This window comes from Prionailurus viverrinus, chromosome A1 (genome assembly GCF_022837055.1).
Source record: "Prionailurus viverrinus isolate Anna chromosome A1, UM_Priviv_1.0, whole genome shotgun sequence".
Taxonomy (NCBI): Eukaryota; Metazoa; Chordata; class Mammalia; order Carnivora; family Felidae; genus Prionailurus; species Prionailurus viverrinus.
This window is the reverse complement of record NC_062561.1, coordinates 197,828,792-197,847,412: the sequence shown is the minus strand read 5'-3', so window position 1 is coordinate 197,847,412 and position 18,621 is coordinate 197,828,792. Positions and strand designations below refer to the sequence as shown.

Here is an 18,621-nt window from a genome sequence, read left to right as displayed (position 1 = left end):
CCCGGGAAACCAAGATTGTTTCAACGTTAGAAAATATACTAATGTAATTTGCTGCCATACAGGTAAAAGGTAGAAACCCATATGATCATTTCATTAGATGTAAAAAAGGCTTTCATTATTATTTAACACCAGTTTTTTTTTTATATTTTTATATTTTTTAATGTTTGTTTATTTTTGAGATAGAGACAGAGCATGAGTGGGGGAGGGGCAGGGAGAGAGGGTGATACAGAATCTGAAGCAGGCTCCAGGCTCTGAGCTGTCAGCACAGAGCCTGATGTGGGGCTCAAACCCACACACCGCGAGATCATGACCTGAACCAAAGTCAGATGCTTAACTGAGCCACCCAGGCGCCCCAACCCCAATTTCTGATAAAACTCTAAGTAAACTCAGAAGAATAGGAATTTTTCTTAACCTGGTTACATGGTGTTTCAAAAAATCCCATAGGTTCCTGAACTCTCTCCCACGATCATGCTGAGAGGTCTGGTCTGCATGCCTGTGAGTAGGCTAGCAGTAGTGTAGTGGTGGGGTGTGAGCTCCCCATCCCTGAACTTGCAACATGAAGTGTCTCTTGAGGCGCTGGACCTTCAGCTCATCTGTTCTCTACCAGGGGTGGGTGCGGGCCCTCTAGAGAAAAGCTTGGGTGCATTTTGGCATGGCCAGCTGAGCCTATTAGGGATTTAATGCACATGCCTCTGTTTCTTCCCAATTAAAAAAAAAAAAACAAAAACAACATATATTTTGATAACGTATTCCTTTGAAGGATGGTGGTACATAACAAGACATGTGAACGTAAGCATAGTGCTTTTTGGAGTCTTGTAAGTGTTGTTTGTAGATAAAGTAAACTATAAAAAAATTTTTGCTGTTGTGTGTTATGTCATCAAGAGGCTATTGCCAAACTTCTTCAGATCTGTTCATCTCATGGTTTTATAGTGTAGTGTTAATAGTAATGCAGCTAGGGTTTATTGAGCATGTTACTGCATTTGCCAAGTTCTTTGGCTCTGCTCAGTGCTTTATTATAGGACTTACTTCTCCAAGCCTGTGAGATTTTTATAGATGAAGGGACTGAAGCCCAGGGGTTTTGTCCAAGCTCACCCTGCCAGGAGGGGTAGAACTGGACCTTGGTGTTGGCTGTCTGACTCCAGAGTCTGAGTTTGTAAGTACTGCTGTGCTCACTCCTGGGACCCTGAGCTCCAATTTTTGTTGTTGTTGTTGTTGTTGTTCTTGTTTTTTGTTTTTAAACACATCTGGCTTCGGAGACCATTTGGTTTCCAGAAGTAAACAGATGTCCACCTCCCTGCAGAGCTTAAGTCTCGTAGACCTGCCTGGTACCTGCTTGGTCAGATCAAGGCTTTTTCTCAGAGAATGGCGTAGAATTCCCTTCACTCTCAGTATAGGCATCTCTTCTGTGGTACTTTCTAGAGACCAGGACTTACTTTATTCCCTCCCTTTTGTGTGTGCAGGGTGGTGTGACGGATGTGTGAGGGAAGCAGGTGGAGGCTCTTCTGATGTCAGGGAAATGGAACAAGAAGTTTCTGAACAGAACTTAAATTTGCATTTGTCCCTGAGGAGACTGTCTGGTGGCCTCTCCCCTCAGGGACCGTATAGAGGAAGACCGTTTGGACTGATGACAGTCACCACATCAGTTTGCACACACAGCAGCACAGTCAGCTGGCATTTCTCACCCCCTTGTTTTGTGGAGAGGGTGTGCTCAGTAGCTGTAAAGTGTGGTGGGACATCTGTGCTCTTTGCTCACAGCGTGCACTAGCGCCCTGGGTGGCAGGAACACAAGGCTTAGGCTTTGGAACTGGACCTTTGTTCGCATTCTTACTCTGTCCCTTACTGCACTAGTGTCACCTCAGACAGACTCCCAGACTTACAGAGCAGTAATCAGTGTCCAGCACATAGCGGGTAGTCAGTGGTAGTCCCCCTTTCCTTGCGAGTCACGGAGAGGACTAGACTATAGATGGATGCAGAAGGGACATAGGATTGTTCGGGTGTTGGGGAGTGCTGTAGTATGGGAGAGAGGAATGCGGCCAAAAGGCAGTTGGGTACTAAGATGTCAGGTCTGGGGGTGCCCTGGCCGTGCATGGCCGTCAGATGCCCCCCCCCCCCGCCCCCCACTTTTGTTGTCCGGAGTGTATCAAGAAGGGGGGCTGTTCTGTTGCTAATACTCTGTGGCTCCTACAGTTTGATCGTTTTTATCCTTATCTTTTAGTTCACCTGGCCCGAGTTCTTGGGCCCTAGTGAGGTAAACGTGGAGGACTTTTGGGCCACAATGGAGACAGAGGTGATTGAGCAGGTGGCCTTCCCTGCCAGCATCCCTATCACCAAGTTTGATGCGTCTGTTATTGCCCCCTTCTTTCCACCGCTCATGAGAGGAGCTGTGGTCGTCAACACTGAGAAAGACAAAAACCTGGATGTGCAGCCAGTACCTGGTGAGATCACCTGACTCAGGTCAGGGGAGGGCCCAGTCCAGAGTCTGGGACATTTTCATGGCCAGACCGCATAAGTGGGGGGCGGGGCGGTGCGATGGGCAGGCTCGCCTAGAGGGCTCTTTGGAGAAAGATAGTGACAATCTGTGACAAAATTCCCTAGAGATTAAAGTCATGGTGCAGAATTTTGGAGAGCTGCCAGCCAACTTTCACAAAACGGTACTTTTCCTTACCAAGTGGAATACATTTCCTATTTTATTTCATTTTTTAAATTCTGGACGTGACCTCAGATGATCTTAAAAGTATTTTAATACGTTGTGATCGGCTGGTTCTCAAACAGTGCTTCCTAACATTAGTTGCTGAGGTCTCACCTCATGTTTACTGTTTCAAGACCCAGAAACTGGTTTTCTTTTCTAAGACCTCCACATAGTTCTCTGTTGGCCAGGCAGGTTCAGGAACACAGTGTACAGAGAGTGTTCTTGAAATGAGCGCTACTGCTCATCTGCTGCTGCCCTTGTGGTAAGCATCCGAGATCTTGGTTCTTAAATACCCATTTTGGGGTTCTTTGAGGACACTCTACTGGATCTCTTCCCTAGATGTTCAAGGGTAGAAAGCCGGTTCTGAGAGACTTCAGGTATCTGCAGAAGTTAGAAGACCTTCTTTGAGTCTACCTCCTCCAGCACCCGGGGCAGTGCTTGGGGCAGAGCCTGCTTCCACCGCCTGCTGTACTTAGGCCTCGTTCCCCCCCCGCTTCTCATCCTCACACATGAGGGGCTACCTGTGACGTCTGTTGGCTGGCAGCAGCCCCCCCCCCCCCCCCCCCCCCACTTCAACAGGGCTGTCTCTTGCAGGCCATGGCAGTGCCTTGGTGAGGCTACTCCACGAGGGCACCTGCAAGCTTGAGGAGATTGGCTCCTACAGTGAGGAGGAGCTACGGCACTTGCTGAGGCAGTGTGGCATTCCCTTTGGGACAGAAGACTCCAAGGTGAGTGTCGGGGGTGGCAGTGCAGATAGGGACTTTGCGAGCAGGCTGGCTGCCCTTTCTGGGCAAGGATACGAGCACCCGTGACAAGTGCCTTCACCGGACAGAAGGTGCGGGCAGTCAGGGAGGCCTGGGATGTGGTTCGCAGCCAGAGCATAACAGGAATGGGAGGCCTTTGCCTCCAGTCAGTTCCTCTGTGGGCCCAGACTCTGGGGTCAGGAATCCTGGCTCTCCCACTTACTGGGCATGATCTTGGATAAGCTCCCCTACGTTTCTCAGCCTCATTTTCCTGGTTTACAAAGTGGCAATAACCAAACTACCAACCCATGAAATTGTTGTAAGGGAGGCACTTTGCAGTATGTGGTTATCACCTCTCCTGGCTCTTAGAAAGTGAATGCTGTTACATGCATGAAGAGAGACAGTGTGTGTATGCATGTGTGCGTGCGTGCACACGTGTATGTGAATGTGTGTGTTTTACGCATATACTATTTCCTTTTTTTTATACTAATAATGCTGTTGAAAATGTTACGCTTTCTTCAAGTTCAGACTCACATGTTAGCTTTTTTTGAAGCATTCCCTGCCCTGTAAAAAGTAGGAAGACCCCAGGCTTCAAGAGTCTGGCACTTTGGTCATTCTGGCTGGCTCTGTGACCTGGTCCTTTCACGGCCCTCAGAGGACTTTGGGCTAGTGAGGCTCCAAGGCCCACTCTGGCCTTGACAGTTTAGTCTTTTGCTTTGGATATTGAAGTGAGCATTTGGTGCTGCACACCAGGCCTGGTCCCTTAGCATTTACTGCTCTGTTTTTAATCTTGTCTTGCTCCAGGAACAGCTCTGCTTCTCCTTGTTGGCCCTCTATGAATCTGTACAGAATGGAACCAGAGTTAGACAGCCCCCACCTCATCTCACGGGGGGTAAAATCTACAAGGTGTGCCCCCATCAGGTAAGAGGATAAGAAAAATACTGTGAATTTGTCCACACCAGATTGTCCACACAGGGAATCTGGTTGATCCAGCTCATCCTGTGGGAGCTGGCACTTAGGTCACTGGGCAGCCTGCGGAGTAGCTCCTTAGGGGTCAGTTGCCAGCGTTTGCACTAGGAAGGGAGCCTGCATTGTCACCAGTGAGGATTAATCCCCTTTCCACATGCTGGTGGCCCTGCATAGCCGTTGAGGATTCAGAGGTGAGCGCTGAAGATGTCATTCCTCCACTAGATGATCTCATTCTAGAGTGGAAATAAAGCCACCATGGCTTATGGCGCTAACTCTGAAGGAACTAGATGAGACCTGAGATAGAAGATAACAGAGAGGGACCTGCTGTCTGGAGCAGCCAGTGATAAGCTGTGGAAGTAATGTTCCAGCAGAGGGAGGGGTTGACCACTAAGTCCTGAGTGGGGAAGCCTAGTGAGCCCAGAGGAGGAAGGTTGGAAGGGTCACCAGAGGCCAGATCATGTAGAGCTTTGTAGGCCACAGTAGCAGTCTGGGTTTCCTTCTGAGAGTGATGAAGGGCCCACTGGACAGTTCTGAGTGGGAACTGGGGAGGCCGTAGTACAGATTTTGGTTTAAGAAGAGCACGCCTTATGTCAGTAGAGCCTGAACAGGGTAGACACTGGGATGACTCTGGGAAGGTTGCGCGCCGTATGACAAAGCAGGCCAAGGAAGACGCTGGGGTTGAAAACCCCTTGAATGAGTATTTAAACAGGGCAGAGATTGCCAGCACAGCCTTCCGTTAATTCAGGTGTGTGAGCGGACATGGCGACTGGCTAGCCAAAGAGAATCTGATTATCAGCTTCTTTGACAAAAGCTGCGTCTGAAGGACAGACTTGGTGTCTCTCCCTGGCAGAACAGAGCCTGCTCAGAGGACTGTGCTCATGTGACTGGGGACTGTCTCGTGGGAAGCATTTGACCACACAGGGCTGTGAGAGCTGCAGAGCTCAGGGCTGTGATAGGCGAGCAGGGTTACTAGGAGGTGATAGCCAGGACTGGTAGGGGTGAAGGTAGGGAGGTGGAGGCAGATGCAGGATTCCCCACTGTACACAGAGTTCCTCAGCAATGAAGTGGCATCTGGGGGCGGGGGGCCCTGTTGGTGGAGGTGTTTCCTGGTTAACATTGGGCAACATATCCGGGTCTGCCGGAGAGCTGCTCAAAATACAGATGCTCAGGCCCCACCCCCAGAGGTTAATTCCTTAGGTTTGGAGTGGGGCCCTGGAACCTCCATCTTGAACCAGCTGTTAGCTGGCGGTGCTGTGTGGCTGGGAATCGGAGCCACTGGACTCGACAGTGCTTGTTAGTGTGGAGGGTGGGGTTTGGAGCAGATGCCCTTGGGGCCTCTCAGCCTCAGTTGAAGACCAAACGGTCCCAGCTATTCTCTCAGAAAGTCGGGGACGAACTAACAACTTCAATTAGGGACAGAAGTAGGAAGCAGGATGTGACGGGCTCTGGCAGGACGGCCATGGCTTTAGTCACAAAACCTGATTATTCCTGGGAAGAAGGCAGTGAAGACTCAACTCAGTCTGTCTGCTGATTGGCTGTGCTGTGTCCTCCCATCTCCCTGCCCAGGTGATCTGTGGCTCCAAGTATCTCGTGCGGGGCGAAAGTGCCCGCGACCATGTGGATCTGCTGGTCTCTTCCCGCCATTGGCCACCTGTCTACGTGGTAGACATGGCCACACCAGTGGCCCTGTGTGCTGACCTCTGCTACCCAGAGCTGACCAACCAGATGTGGGGGAGGAACCAGGGCTGCTTCTCTAGTCCTGCGGAGCCACCTGTGGTGAGTTCCCTTCTGAGGAACTGGAATAAATCCCACAGACTCACCATGTTTCACCTCCTGGTTCTTTGGGAAGGCCTTACGGGAACCATCTCCAGCATCCTTTGTCTCTGCTACTATTTTGTCTTGATGCTCTGAACCAGCATGTACTCCACAAATTTTTACTGACCAATCCCTGTACGTGTGAGGCCACAGCATGTCACTGAAGAGTGCCCAGGATGTCCCAAACACAGATATTTTGGAGTCAAAGGAGTTGCCCTCCAGATAAGCCTAGAAAATTGCCGCTTTTTGGAGACATCATGCGTGTTGGTGTACTAAAGACCCAGACCAGCCAGGTGTTGGATTTGACCATGAATATACCGCATGGCATACCTGTTATGATCTAGAGGTACAGAGGCTTAGAAAACACCGGTCGTATCCAATCTACTCTTCTTACTAAAAGGGTAGAGTAAGGTCCAGAGAAGGGAGGTGGACTTATCCAGTGTCACAAAAGGAGATTAGAGGCAGAGCCCTTGTCTCTGCTTTTTGGTGCTTTGAACCAGGCAGTGATTCTTACCAGACACATTTGCCCTTTGCTGGAAGACATGTTAGGACCGGCAACAGGAAAAAGGGGGACATCATTGTCATCATTCATCTTTTCCTTATTCCCTGGACTCACTGGCTCTGCGAGCTTGTGCTGGGCACTGCCGAAAGGCGAGTGAGCCTCAGCGAGGGCCCCCTTCTCCCCACTCCCCGCAGCCCCAGCCTGAATTGACTAGGCACAGTAGTAAGTGATAACAGCTCAGGATATCCAACATCTGTTCTGGGAGGTGGCCTCTGTTGCTGTCCCCGTCCTCACGAGGAGACAGAGGCACCGAGGAAGAAGAGAGGGGACTTGCCCCAGGAGATGTAGGCATATGTGGAGACGTGAGGGTTTACTGGGCTGACTGACCCCACAGCCTTCATTCTCCCCCACCACACAGCTTATGCCTCAGTCATTCCCTCATGTCAGAGTGGTTTCTTCTCTCTCCTCTAGAGCGTATCCTGCCCAGAGCTCTTGGACCAGCATTATACTGTGGACGTGATGGAGGCTGAGCACTCCGTCCAGCACCCGGCCACCAAGACTGCCGCACGGCATATTGTCCATATAGACACACAGTCCAGTCTTGGTGACCCCAGTACCGGGCACCACTCTTCAGCCCTATGCCCTGAGTTAGCACCCTACGCAGCCATCCTGGCCTCCATTGCAGACAGCAAACCAAACAGTGTCCGCCAGCGGCCCATTGCCTTTGACAATGCCACCCACTATTACCTCTACAACCGCCTCATGGACTTCCTCACCAGCCGCGAAATCGTCAACCGGCAGATCCATGACATCGTGCAGAGCTGCCAGCCTGGCGAGGTGGTCATCCGCGACACCCTCTACCGCCTTGGGGTTGCTCAGATCAAGACAGAGGCTGAGGAAGAGGGTGAGGAAGAGGAGGTGGCTGCAGTGACAGTATAAGCCAGGCTCTTGCACCGGGACTGGGACTGCACCATCTCAAGCCATAGTGAGGTCTTTGCCCGAGGCAGATCCATCCAGGGAACCAGCGGGAATGTTCACCTTTGGGGAGGCCTCTGATGCTGGGACTGACCAAAGAGCTTCCCTTTCTGAGCATGGTGGGGCACGGGAGCCATGGTTCTCAATCTCCTGGGGGTCAGGAGAAGCACCAGGACACTCCTTACTAGCCCCAGAGAGCACTTAGGGGATATAGGATGTTCAACAGAGGGGAACGGAGGCTGAGAGAATGCTGGTAGCGGATGGCTTCCCTGGGGCCTGCTGCGGGTCCGGGTCGAGGTCCTGGGGTGGGCTGAAGCGGAGTCCGGCCTTCCGGGGGGGAAGGCCACTGAGGTAGCTCTTCCCACCCCAGGGAACACTCTTTCCAGCCCCTGTGGCCACACAACTTCCTTTTAGCCTGTTGCCTTTGACTTGGGGGCCTTTGGGGCCTCATTAGCTCTAGGGGTCCCTTTGGGCTCTTGATTTTCCCAGAGGGGGGATGCATTTCCTTCCTACTCTTCCTGCACCCAGATTTGGGGGAAGCTGAGGAAGGAGAAACAGCCACCGCTCTCTTCCAGGACTGTCTTCTCTGCCCTGAGCTTTAAGGAAGAGGACCCCCTTCCTCCTTTCCCTGGCCACTGCTGCTGCACCCCACATCTTTTCTGGGCCCTGGATCCTCACCACAGAAGGGATGTGGCCCACTGGCATGACATAACCTGGCGGCAGTAGGAAAAACTCCCTTCTGTGAAGGGGAAGCAGACTGGGCCATAAGGAAACAGCGGGACTGGCTCAAGTGCCTAAGGTTTGCTTAGGGCACGGGAATTGGCCGTGTGTTATTTAATTTATTGAGAGGAGTGGAGTAGGTGGCTTTTTTCCCCTCCTTCCCCTGCCAAGAATAAAATTTATTAAATTATCTGTTTTGGTGAAGCAAGAATCAATTCCACGCTCCTTGTGTGGGGCACAGTGTGGTTGAATGGCCAAGGTGCTGAGCTGGTCACTGGACATGAAGAAGGATGGAAGGAGGTCCCAGGGAATCCGCAGGCCCTCGTGTGGCGCAAAGAACCAGAGGCCAGCTGTGTTAATGCTGTTAGTTTAATGACAGAGACGTCCTGCAGTGTGACTGTTAGTTAAGAGGAGTCAGCTTGTCGGAGTGTGTGCTGCTTGCTTGGTGTGGCCAGCCACACGGGTCCCCTGCCTTCCAGCTCAGAACGACAGGGTGGGGGGGGGCAGAACCCCGAACTTTTAGCTGCCACCTGGCTCGTTCTAGGGACCAGATCCAGGGAGGGTGGGGCTGTAGAGAGAAGGCCAAAGGGCAGGGACTAGGAGGTACAGTTCATTCTTAAAAAAGAGCCCCCCCCTGCTCTCAGGCACTGGGCCAGGCACAGTCTCTGAGCACCTGTCTGCTCTTGCCGTTTCACTTGGCTACAGGGGGGGGTCCTCTGCCAAGGCCTAAGGAGCCTTGTCTTCTCAATGTTAGGGCACTTCATGGCCGTAAAATCAGTCCATTTCCAGTGAGACAAGGGAGTTAGGGAAAGGGGTTCCTGGAAGTGAGAACAAGGTTAAGAGTGAGCTGGGGGTTCTCCCAGTCGGCATAACAAACATGAGGCCATAGCATTGAGAACAGTGGGCGGGGTGGGGGGCTCAGCCGTAGCCCCTGATTGGCAGTGATGGCCCAGGCCCTGGAAGCGGGGTCCTCCCGAGACCCCCGTGGATCTCACGTTCCTGAGTTTCAGAGCTGGGCTGGGCTGTTGAGTGAAATGACCAAGGGCAGAGTCTGTAGGTTCTCCCCGTGGTGCCCCATCCACGGAGGAGTTGAAGCTTGGAGGAAGGGGAAAGCGGCGCTTCCCTGTTGTCCCCTCAGCAGAACTGGTAGTTGTTGGGCTGCAGCAGGGGCTGGGCGATATCCCCCTGCTCACAGCAGGCCAGGTGCTCGCTAGAGCTCTCCTCCTCGGGCTCACTACTGCTGCCACCGCCACTGCCAGTGCGGCAGCTGCTGCTGCTGCTGCTGCTGCTGCTGCTGCTGCTGCTTGGTAAGTTGGTGTAGTTCTGAGGGTGGGAGAGTCGGGGGTGGTCAGTCCTGACCTCTCAGGCCCAGCCCGGCCCTGCTGGAGCCAGCCACCCACCCTGAGGCCAGCCCCACTCACCGGCACTCTCCTGTCCTCTTGGGCCTGCTTCTGGAGGAGGGAGCAGATCTGCTGGAACGTGGGTCTGCGGGTGGGCTCCAGGGCCCAGCAGGCCTGCATGATGCTATATCTAAGGTAGGACAGAAGCTGCCCGTGGGTCTGGGGATCCAATATGCACACATGCACACGTGGGCACATGCACACATACCCTTAAAGTCTTGCCCAGCAGAGGTCCTGAAACCTAGTGAAAAGTGTGCCTGACACAAGGCCTGTGCTAAGTTCTTGATATGCATTATCTCATTTAATCTCCCCAGTAACCCTTGGAAGCTATTTTCATCACGCCCATTTGACAGCTGAGGGGAGAAAAAGCTCAGAGATGCTATCTTGCCCAGGCTCCTAGAACTGAGAAGGGGCACTCCCACTGCCTGCAGGTAGGTCTGAGAGGCGGGCTGAGATGACTGTAACAAAAGACGAACATGGCAGTGAGCCGGCCACAAGTGCCTGGCCAGACACGGGAGCGGCTCTGTCGAGAGTGGCTGGGGAAAGGTGTGCTGGGCGAGTTCATGGCCTGCCAGCCCACGGGAAGGCCATGGAGAGGGTAGGGAGGCGGCAATTCTCGGTGGGCCAGCTGTAGTGAGATGGTTAGGAGGCTGCATTGCAGGCTGGCTGGTTACACAGTGAAGGAGTGGCTGACACCACAGAGAGCCAAGATAAGAAATGAGAAGAGTCTGCCTCGACATAATAATAGAGTCTGACTTCAAAGTCTATCATTTGAGTTAGCACCAGTCCCATTTCAGAGACCTCTGAGAACAGCTACTTGGAAACCAGCGGAAATCCTGCACTCCCTAAAATGGGCTTGTTTTGGCCCACTGTGGGGGAGATGAAGCCTGGCCCTGGAACACTGTGGACAGGGAGAGACTAGGACCACACACCTTTCCATCCCCTTCAGCCAAAGCCTGGGGAGTCCTCTCTCCTCCCTGGGGTCCCTCACTTACATGTTCTTTGGGGCGAATGCAGGCTGGGCCATTTGGTATCCATCCTTCACCAGTTTGTAGAACTTGCTGTTCACCAGGATGCCAGGGTAGGGGTTCAGCCCTGCAAAGGCCAAGAGCACGTAGGAGCCCATGCTCGGGGCTCATATTCACCTGCCCCCACACCCACACCTACATAAGAGTTACAGTAGGCATAGGCTTCAGTGAAATTTGGGAATTTCAGTGAAATTCACCCCGGCCTCATCACACCACACAAAGAATTCCAGCACAGGCTTGGAATAAGAGGTTACAGGAGCTCGCTGAAGGGCTTAGCCCAAGTCTCTGTGCCTAGCACTCCAGAAGTGAGATGTGCACACTTCAGACAAGGAGGGAAAACTTCATCTGAGGAAGCAGCAACTGCACTGGCAGGCAGATGAAGGAACAGCCCAGAGGGAATGCCTGGCAGCATGGAGCATCTGCCCGGCCCACACGGGAGCTGCACTGCTTGGTTTTCAGACGTTTTGCCCGTCACTTCACTCCCACCAGCCTTTCCTCTGCCCTGGGCAGCAAACACCCTTGGCTGGCATCCTTCGTGAGGTATAGGACACCATGGTAACCAAACACGGGTCAGCCCCAGCCTGAGCCTGCACTGGCCCAGTGGCTTACCGAGTGAGAAGATTTCCCAGAGCAAGATGCCATAGGACCAGACGTCGCTCTGAACCGTGTAGACACAGTCGAAGATGCTCTCCGGAGCCATCCACTTCACAGGCAGGCGGGCCTGGCACGGAAGACCCCGGTCACCTCGGACCCTGGCTCACTGCCCCCTCCCCAGCCCAGCCCACCCTCCCCAGCACTCACATTGCCCTTGACGATGTAGTTGGAGTCATTCATGATGTCCCTAGCCAGCCCGAAGTCCCCAATCTTGGCCACACGCCCACTGGTCAGCAGGACGTTTCGGGCTGCCACGTCCCGGTGGATGCACTGACAGAAAGTACTTACAGAGTTAGTCTCGGCCCGTCCCCCACTTGAGCCTGAGGTGCAGGGGGAACAGCCAGGGTCCCCCCAGAATGCCTTGGGCTCCTCGTCGAGGGAGTGAGCATCAGTTTTGGTCCTGTACCCTGGCTCCCGTCCCTACCTGCTACCAAGATCCAGGTCTGAGGAAGTTTCATATGGCTGGAAAGTTGGGTGTTTAGAAACCACCATCACTGTGGCCCACTGGGCCTGAGCAGTGGGAGCTGACTCAGAGCCAGGCGACCCGCTTGTGCTCAGCAGCTATGAGCCCTGGTGCTGGAAACAGCCTCTGAGCCCACCGGCTGTTGATAATAGCAGCTGCCACTTCAGGGCCCAACCGTGCCAGGCTTTTCCCTAAGCATCTGCACACACCGTAACCCTGTTTTGCCCTCCCAAATCTGCTGTGAGGGGGGCGGTCACAGCCCCCACCTGCTGGGAACCTCCTGAGTTGGGCCTATTGTACACATCATCTCCTACCCTCACGACAACTCAGGGAGCTTCCTTTATGGGCCCCACGAGACCGTGTGCTTCACAAGAGGACATAGTCGTCTTGTTCACGCTGTTGACCAAAACTGAAGGAACAAGGCCTGTTCTTGGAAACGGGGTCCTCCGTGGCCTGCTGCACCCCAGGGAAACAGGTCTGCTCAGGCTGGGGCCCTCACCGTCCTGAGTTTGAGGAACTCTTCAGGCATGGGTTTCTCCCACTCACCCCTAGAGGCTGTGTGGCCGCTGCCCACTTGCTCTCTGGCACCCTGGCTCCTCCTTGCCTTCACCACGTGCTCCCCTTTCCTCCCCTTCATCCTTAATCACCCAGCCTCACGGGAGATGTGGGGGTTCAGCCACCTCCCACCTCCCTGGATGACCACATTTGGACCCAGTTTCCAACTCACGTTCTTAGAGGCAAGGAAGGCCATCCCCTGGGCCACCTGGCTCGAGAAGTGGAGCAGGTCCCGTAGCTCCAGTGGCCTCCCGTCCTCCTTGCCCAGGTCTGGTGTGGGGAGAGGTGTCAGGGCAGCCCCACCACACCCCAGCCCCCAGCGGCCCCTGTCCTCCGCCCTCCGCACCTGCCACCCAGCGCCTCCTCACCTTCTTCAGAGAAGGAGTCGTTTGAAGAAGAAGTGGAGACAGGCCTCATCTCCACATAGGTGTCTACACCCTGACTGGAGAAACCGCTGTCTCTATATAGGAAAAAGGATGTGGGGGCGGGTAGGTCCCCATTGCTATACTAACCAGCGCGGGCCTTGGCCTCCAGCTCCCCGTGTCCTCTCCAATCAGCAGGGAAGGGCAGGGACCTCAAGGTCAACTTGAACATCCCTTTCTGACAAGGAACCCCCCCAACCCTAACTGCCACCACATTCTGTGTAAGCGATCATTGATCCCTGCTTGGCCATCCCAGGGAGGAAGCTTACAATTTGTTCTGTCGTTGGGCAGCTCTCTGCCTATTACAAAGTTCTGCACTTTTCCTAATGCCAGTCTGCCCCTGGGGTTTTCCTCCTGCTGGTCCTTGCTCTGCCCTCAAGGGCCACACAGAAGTAGGCTCCCTTTTCCCGTAACAGCCCTGCAGGGATTTGAGGATATTCTAGGGCCCCTTCTTTGAGCTTTCCCCACCTGGACAGTGGCTCTCACCACTGGCCAGCTTCACATTCAATCACCTGGGGAGTTGTCAACTCTCCCCATGCCCAGAACACCTCAGAAATTAGGGGTGAAACCCAGTCATTCACACTTTGAAACCTCTCCAGGCAGTTCCTGTGTGCAGCCTGAGTGGAGGCCTCTGGTCTAGAGGAGGGCTTCCTAAACTGTAACTCATGAGTGTAGGAGTCACCTGGGCAGTCTCATCTAAATGCTGATTCTGATTCAGCAGGTCTGGCGGGCCCGAGCTGTGTCTCTAACAGCTCTTAGGTGATGGCTGTGAGCATAGGCTTTCAGTTGTAGGTAGGTTGGAGAAACACTTCTCTAGATTGAATAGCCACTACTGTTTCTAGTATTCTAACAGGTGTGATTTCTGGCCGTCTCCCCTTCCTGTCCCCTCTGCGATGGAGATGCACACCTTGACCATGCCCATACTCTAGTGTTCCCAGAAAGAGAAGGGAGTGTCTTGTCTATGCTCTGACCGTGGCAAAACCATCCCCTCCCCTGGTCTAGAAACTATACTTCTAGCCTGGGAACCCGTTGGCAGGATTGGTTCCCATGCCATTTGCCCTTGAAGTGACCCCACTGTATGAAACCTTTCCCCATCTGCACATTTGAAGATAAGAAGTTAATACTTCACTTTAGTTCTCATTTTGATTTGACCTGGCCTGAGGTTCCAGCCTGCAGAGGCCCAGTGTGAGCCGCCCTTTCAGAGGGGTGTCAGAGAACCAGAAGAGGAAGCAGATCCTGCCAGCCCTCCTATTCGAGGATACTGGATGGAGTTAAATGGCCTCCTTCCCCTTTTGCCTCCCCGGGCTTGGCAGCTGACAGTGGCTAAAATAGGGGTTCATTGTACACCCTTCTTGTTCTGATCCTGTCTCAGCAGCCTGGCCCTGAGGCCCCACAACCCCCAAGACTGAGACTTCCAGGACACCACTGTGGCTTAGGTGAGCACTGGACCAGGAGTCAAGGGAGCAGAATCCGAGCCCAGGCTCCACCCCTGCCCCTGACTCATGTGTGACATGAAACTGGCCACTTCCTCTCTCTGGTTCCCCATGTGGCTTTGTCCATTTGTCTCCGAGTGGCTTCCAGGAATCACAGCAGTACAGAATAACAGAGACGGAAAGTCTCTGAGAGGCTCAACCCCCCAATGGCTTGCCTGGGGAAACCGAGGCCCAAGTAGATCAGGGACCTGGCCACAGACTGTTTTGCCCCTTCTCACCCAACAACAAACAGACTCTGTCCAGGTGCTCTGCAGCCCCTGACGGCATGGGAAAAACAGGGCCATTACCCCCAAGATCTGCCCATCTCTTGCTAGAGCCCTGAACGGATCTTGGCTGACCTTTTACGTACATTCAAGTGACGATACCATTAACGCCTGTCTCCACCAGACCATGAGCCCCCCATCTTTGCCCAACATGCTCCTAGAATATAGTAGGTCCTCAATTATTTGTTGGATGACAGAAATAAGTAGTAGAAAAACTGAGTTAGCCCACAGAAGCTGGGGTGACTACTCCCCGTGGAACGTGAGGGCCACACAGCCACCGAAGCCTGAGTTCACTTTAGGGACAGACCCTGGGGCTTCCTCCCAGTCCCAGCCTCTTTCCTGTCCTTTGCCAGGGTACTACCTGCGAACATATTTCTTCTCCAGGTGGATGTTCTTGTAGCCAGCGCCTGCCTCGGGGTCCTGGCCCACACTCAGGCTGGGGCCCAGCATGGCCTCAGCCTGCCTTCGCAGGAAGTTGAGCAGGTCGCCGTAGCAACAGTACTCAGTGATGACCAGAACAGGGCCTAGAGCAGCCAAGAGAGTGGGGTAAGTGCACTCCTTATCCCCCCCACCCCCGTGTGAACAGACATGGGGTAGGGCAACAGGACACCCTGGAATGGGGATTCAAGAGCCCTGAGTTCTAATCCTGACTGACTGTGAGCAGCTTTTTCTGCTTTCTGTGCCTCAGTAACCCCATCTGTCTAAAGCAGAGGAACCTCAAAAAACCGTAGTAGCATTCCTTCTTCAAAGGATATCTGTGACAGTTCCGTAGAGGTCAAGGCCCTGGGGTACCTCTGTGGACCCTGTGGTGAATGTCCAAGTGTCTTTGGGTGGGATCTTCCCTCCGGACCCCCGGAATCAGACTCCCTGCAGCAGGGCCTGGGGACCTGCACTCTTATTCCCCTCTCTGGCTGACTCTGATACCCACCAAAGTCTGAGAGCCACTGATCAGAGCTCCCAGAACTATCTATCATTCATAAACAGCTTCTGACCCATCCAGGCACCTGGTGTGGGAATTTGAGGAATGCTGAGATAGATAGGGATCCTTCCAGAACTTGGGGGAGATGGGAAGATGGGGTGGGGTGGCCATGGGCCCCGATGCCTGCCAGGACCCCTCACCTCCGTGGGTACAGGCTCCCAGAAGGTTGACTATGTTCTCGTGTTGGCCCAGGTGACTCATGATCTTCAGTTCTGACATGAGGGCCTCCTTCTCATCTGCATGAGCAGTGGCTGGGAGATGGAGCCACAGGTCCCATCGATGGGGAAGGGCAGGACATACAGAGCCACACGGACAGATGGGAGACACCCAGGAGAGCAAGCAGGGCGTACCCAGGGCCCCAGAGTGACCAGGGACCAAAAGAGGGAAGAGGAGAAATGCGGGCACACAGATAGGAGTTAGGGAGGGAGAGAGGAGAGATGGCCTGTCACTGAGCTGCTCTCGAGTGGCAGGCAGCCAAGCTGTGGGCAGGCCATGGCCCAGGGTGGCCTCTGTGCACCCCAGCCTCTTTGGGGCTCCAAAGAGCCCCTCCACACCCAGGAGCTAAGGGGAGGCTGGGGCTCACTCAAGAAGCCAAGAGTCCTTGCCCCCAATCCCAGGCCCTGTCCCCCAGGCTGTGATGGGCCGAAAATGTGTCTCTCATGGCAGGGCAGCCCCTCCCCTAGGTACCTGGGCTCCTACCCACTCCCCCAGATTCCCGAAGCCCCTGCCCCTCACTCACACTTCAGCATCTTCACAGCCACCTTCAGGACGGCATCTTCCTTGCCCAGACCAAAGGCTGTGGCCTCTACCACCTTCCCGAAGGCACCGGCTCCAAGAGTCTTACCTGCCACACACACACACATGTACACACACACACACAGAGTCTCCTTAGGTCCCCGCCGACAAAGGGCCCATAGGCTCCTGCAATGTATGCATGGGGGGTGCCAAGACCTCATCTCACCAAACTGCAGGTTGTTTCGGGGGAACTCCCACTTCTCATTGTAGGGCAGCTGGGTGGGGTCGATGAAGGTGTAGCTGTTGCCCTCGTAGCTCTCGATGATCTTCCAGCGCACCTGGTACTTGGGCTTCTGCAGAGGAAGTGGGGGGAAAGTCAACCAGGCCTGCAGGCAGATGTGGGATCTCATCCCCAACCCCCAAGAGCAGGGGGTGTGGGCAGTCCCAAGGCATGGTGGGAGGAGGCAGGGGTGGCCTGAGATGTGGTGAGAGGGCCCGGGTCATCCCATGTCCAAGGCACTGAGAGCCCCGTCCTTGACTGGTTTGGCCTCACCATGTGACCTGCCCTTCTCTAAGCCTTGGTTTTCCCCACCTGTGCACTGAAAGATGTGAGCAGGGTCACCTCTGAGAGCCTTGACAGCTCTGAGAACTTGGTAATTCTCGAGCCAGGAGGGTGGGGGGACCTTGAAGTATGTCCGTCTGTCCATGCATCCATCCCCCCATCCTCCCATCCAAATAGTGTCTGGGTTTATTTTTAATTGTGGCAAGATGCATACAACAGAAAATTTATCATCTCAAATTTCTCAGTCTCATTATTTGAGTGTACAGTTATGTTCATTCCCATTGTTATGCAACCAGTCTCCAGAATTCTTTTCACCTTGCACGACTAAAACTCCTTACTCATTAAGCAGCTCCCCTTTCCTACCTCCCCTGAGCCCCGGGCCACGTATCCCTTGAATCTGCCTACTCTAGGTACCTCATTTAGTTGGAATCACACAGTATGTGTCCTTTTGTGACTGGCTTATTTCACTTAGTATAATGTCTTCAAGGCTCCTCCGTGTGTCAGAACTTCCTGCCTTTCTAAGGCTGAATAACATTTCCAGACAAATATTTCACCAAACTCCTATTTGTGCCAGACGCCACGGATTCAGAATTAAAGAAGAGAAAGCCCTGCCCCCGTGGCGTTTGCATTCAGGGGGCTAAGACAGGCATTCAACTCAAATTAAACAGATAAATAGATAAATAGATAAATAAATAAATAAATAAATAAATAAAGAGAGGACATTTTCAACTAGTGCCGTGAAAAAAATAAAGCAAAGTGATGGAACAGAGAGAGCCAGGTGCAACTGAAGGTGTAGGGCAGGGAAGGCCTGAGGAGGAACCAGCCAGGTGACTGGCAGACGAAGCACTTTGCAGGTAAAGCCAATAGCAGATGCATTGGCCTGCAGGTGGGCAAAGTCCTGGCAAGTCCGAGGGACTGGCCGGTGCCCGTGTGGCTGGAGGGAGGTGAGGGCTGTTCCAGAGACAGGAAGGTCTTGAGCGCTAGGATGAGCGGATTCCCTCCTAGCTGCAATGAGAAGCCCTCGAGGGCTTGACGCCGGTCTTTACACGGACTTTGCACTGCGTTTGTTTTAAGCTAGAGGGAGAGGGAGAGGGCAGAGCCAGATCTAGGAGGAGGAGGGACTGCCTCTCTCTTTCCTGCCCAGGGTGGCAGCTGCTTGGGGGCATCATGCCAGGGGGTGGTGCCCAGGAGAAGTGCTGATGGAAGATGGGCTTTAGGTGGAAAGTGGAAGCTGGGCTTGGGCGGTGGAGGACACTGAGGCCTTGGGTCAGCAGTCCACCTCTTTCCGGTCAGCCCTAGGGGACAAGGACCAGCTGGGCTGTGCTTAGCCGCTGGGCTCCTTCTCGGGTCACCCAGCCCAGGGGAGCTAAAGGGTATGTGAGTGGGTGTTGGGGAGGAAGGCAGCCTGTGGCTGTAAGTTGTGTCAGGTTAAGAGAAAAGACTCCAGATAGCTGTAGGGGAGAGCTTCCAGATGGTAGTTTGGGAGACGAGACTGCAGTTAGACATAAGGAAGAACTTCCAGGTTCTGATTCAGGAGAGAGACTATAGCTAAACTTAACATCCATGCTGTGACTTGGGAGGAGAGTCTGAAACGGGACAAAAGGAGGAACCTCCTGAGGCACAGAGGATTCAGGACCTGCGTGTGGGTGCCTCC

The 18,621-nt window shown here is 53.7% G+C and overlaps 2 protein-coding genes across 8 annotated transcripts in view; one reads left to right on the top strand and one right to left on the bottom strand.

Moving 5' to 3' along the window:
- HMGXB3 (HMG-box containing 3) overlaps window positions 1-8,605 on the top strand; it is a 47,338-nt gene extending 38,733 nt beyond the window's left edge. For 6 of the 7 annotated variants that reach the window (XM_047874010.1, XM_047874018.1, XM_047874015.1 and 3 more), the window contains 5 exons: window positions 2,216-2,435; window positions 3,284-3,417; window positions 4,237-4,353; window positions 5,968-6,177; window positions 7,190-8,605. In XM_047874010.1, the coding sequence (XP_047729966.1) occupies window positions 2,216-2,435; window positions 3,284-3,417; window positions 4,237-4,353; window positions 5,968-6,177; window positions 7,190-7,657 (1,149 nt within the window). In that variant the 3' untranslated portion in view covers window positions 7,658-8,605. The remainder of the gene's footprint in view (window positions 1-2,215; window positions 2,436-3,283; window positions 3,418-4,236; window positions 4,354-5,967; window positions 6,178-7,189) is intronic. The other variant, XM_047874026.1, reaches the window with a different exon arrangement.
- Window positions 8,606-8,764: 159 nt separating this feature from the next.
- CSF1R (colony stimulating factor 1 receptor) overlaps window positions 8,765-18,621 on the bottom strand; it is a 29,664-nt gene continuing 19,807 nt past the window's right edge. The window contains exons 11-21 of the mRNA XM_047874046.1: window positions 16,632-16,758; window positions 16,410-16,514; window positions 15,811-15,921; window positions 15,053-15,215; window positions 12,882-12,973; window positions 12,686-12,783; window positions 11,643-11,765; window positions 11,451-11,562; window positions 10,809-10,908; window positions 9,835-9,943; window positions 8,765-9,736 (exon numbers count right to left, since the gene is read on the bottom strand). Coding sequence (XP_047730002.1) covers window positions 9,548-9,736; window positions 9,835-9,943; window positions 10,809-10,908; window positions 11,451-11,562; window positions 11,643-11,765; window positions 12,686-12,783; window positions 12,882-12,973; window positions 15,053-15,215; window positions 15,811-15,921; window positions 16,410-16,514; window positions 16,632-16,758 — 1,329 coding nt within the window. The 3' untranslated portion in view covers window positions 8,765-9,547. The remainder of the gene's footprint in view (window positions 9,737-9,834; window positions 9,944-10,808; window positions 10,909-11,450; window positions 11,563-11,642; window positions 11,766-12,685; window positions 12,784-12,881; window positions 12,974-15,052; window positions 15,216-15,810; window positions 15,922-16,409; window positions 16,515-16,631; window positions 16,759-18,621) is intronic.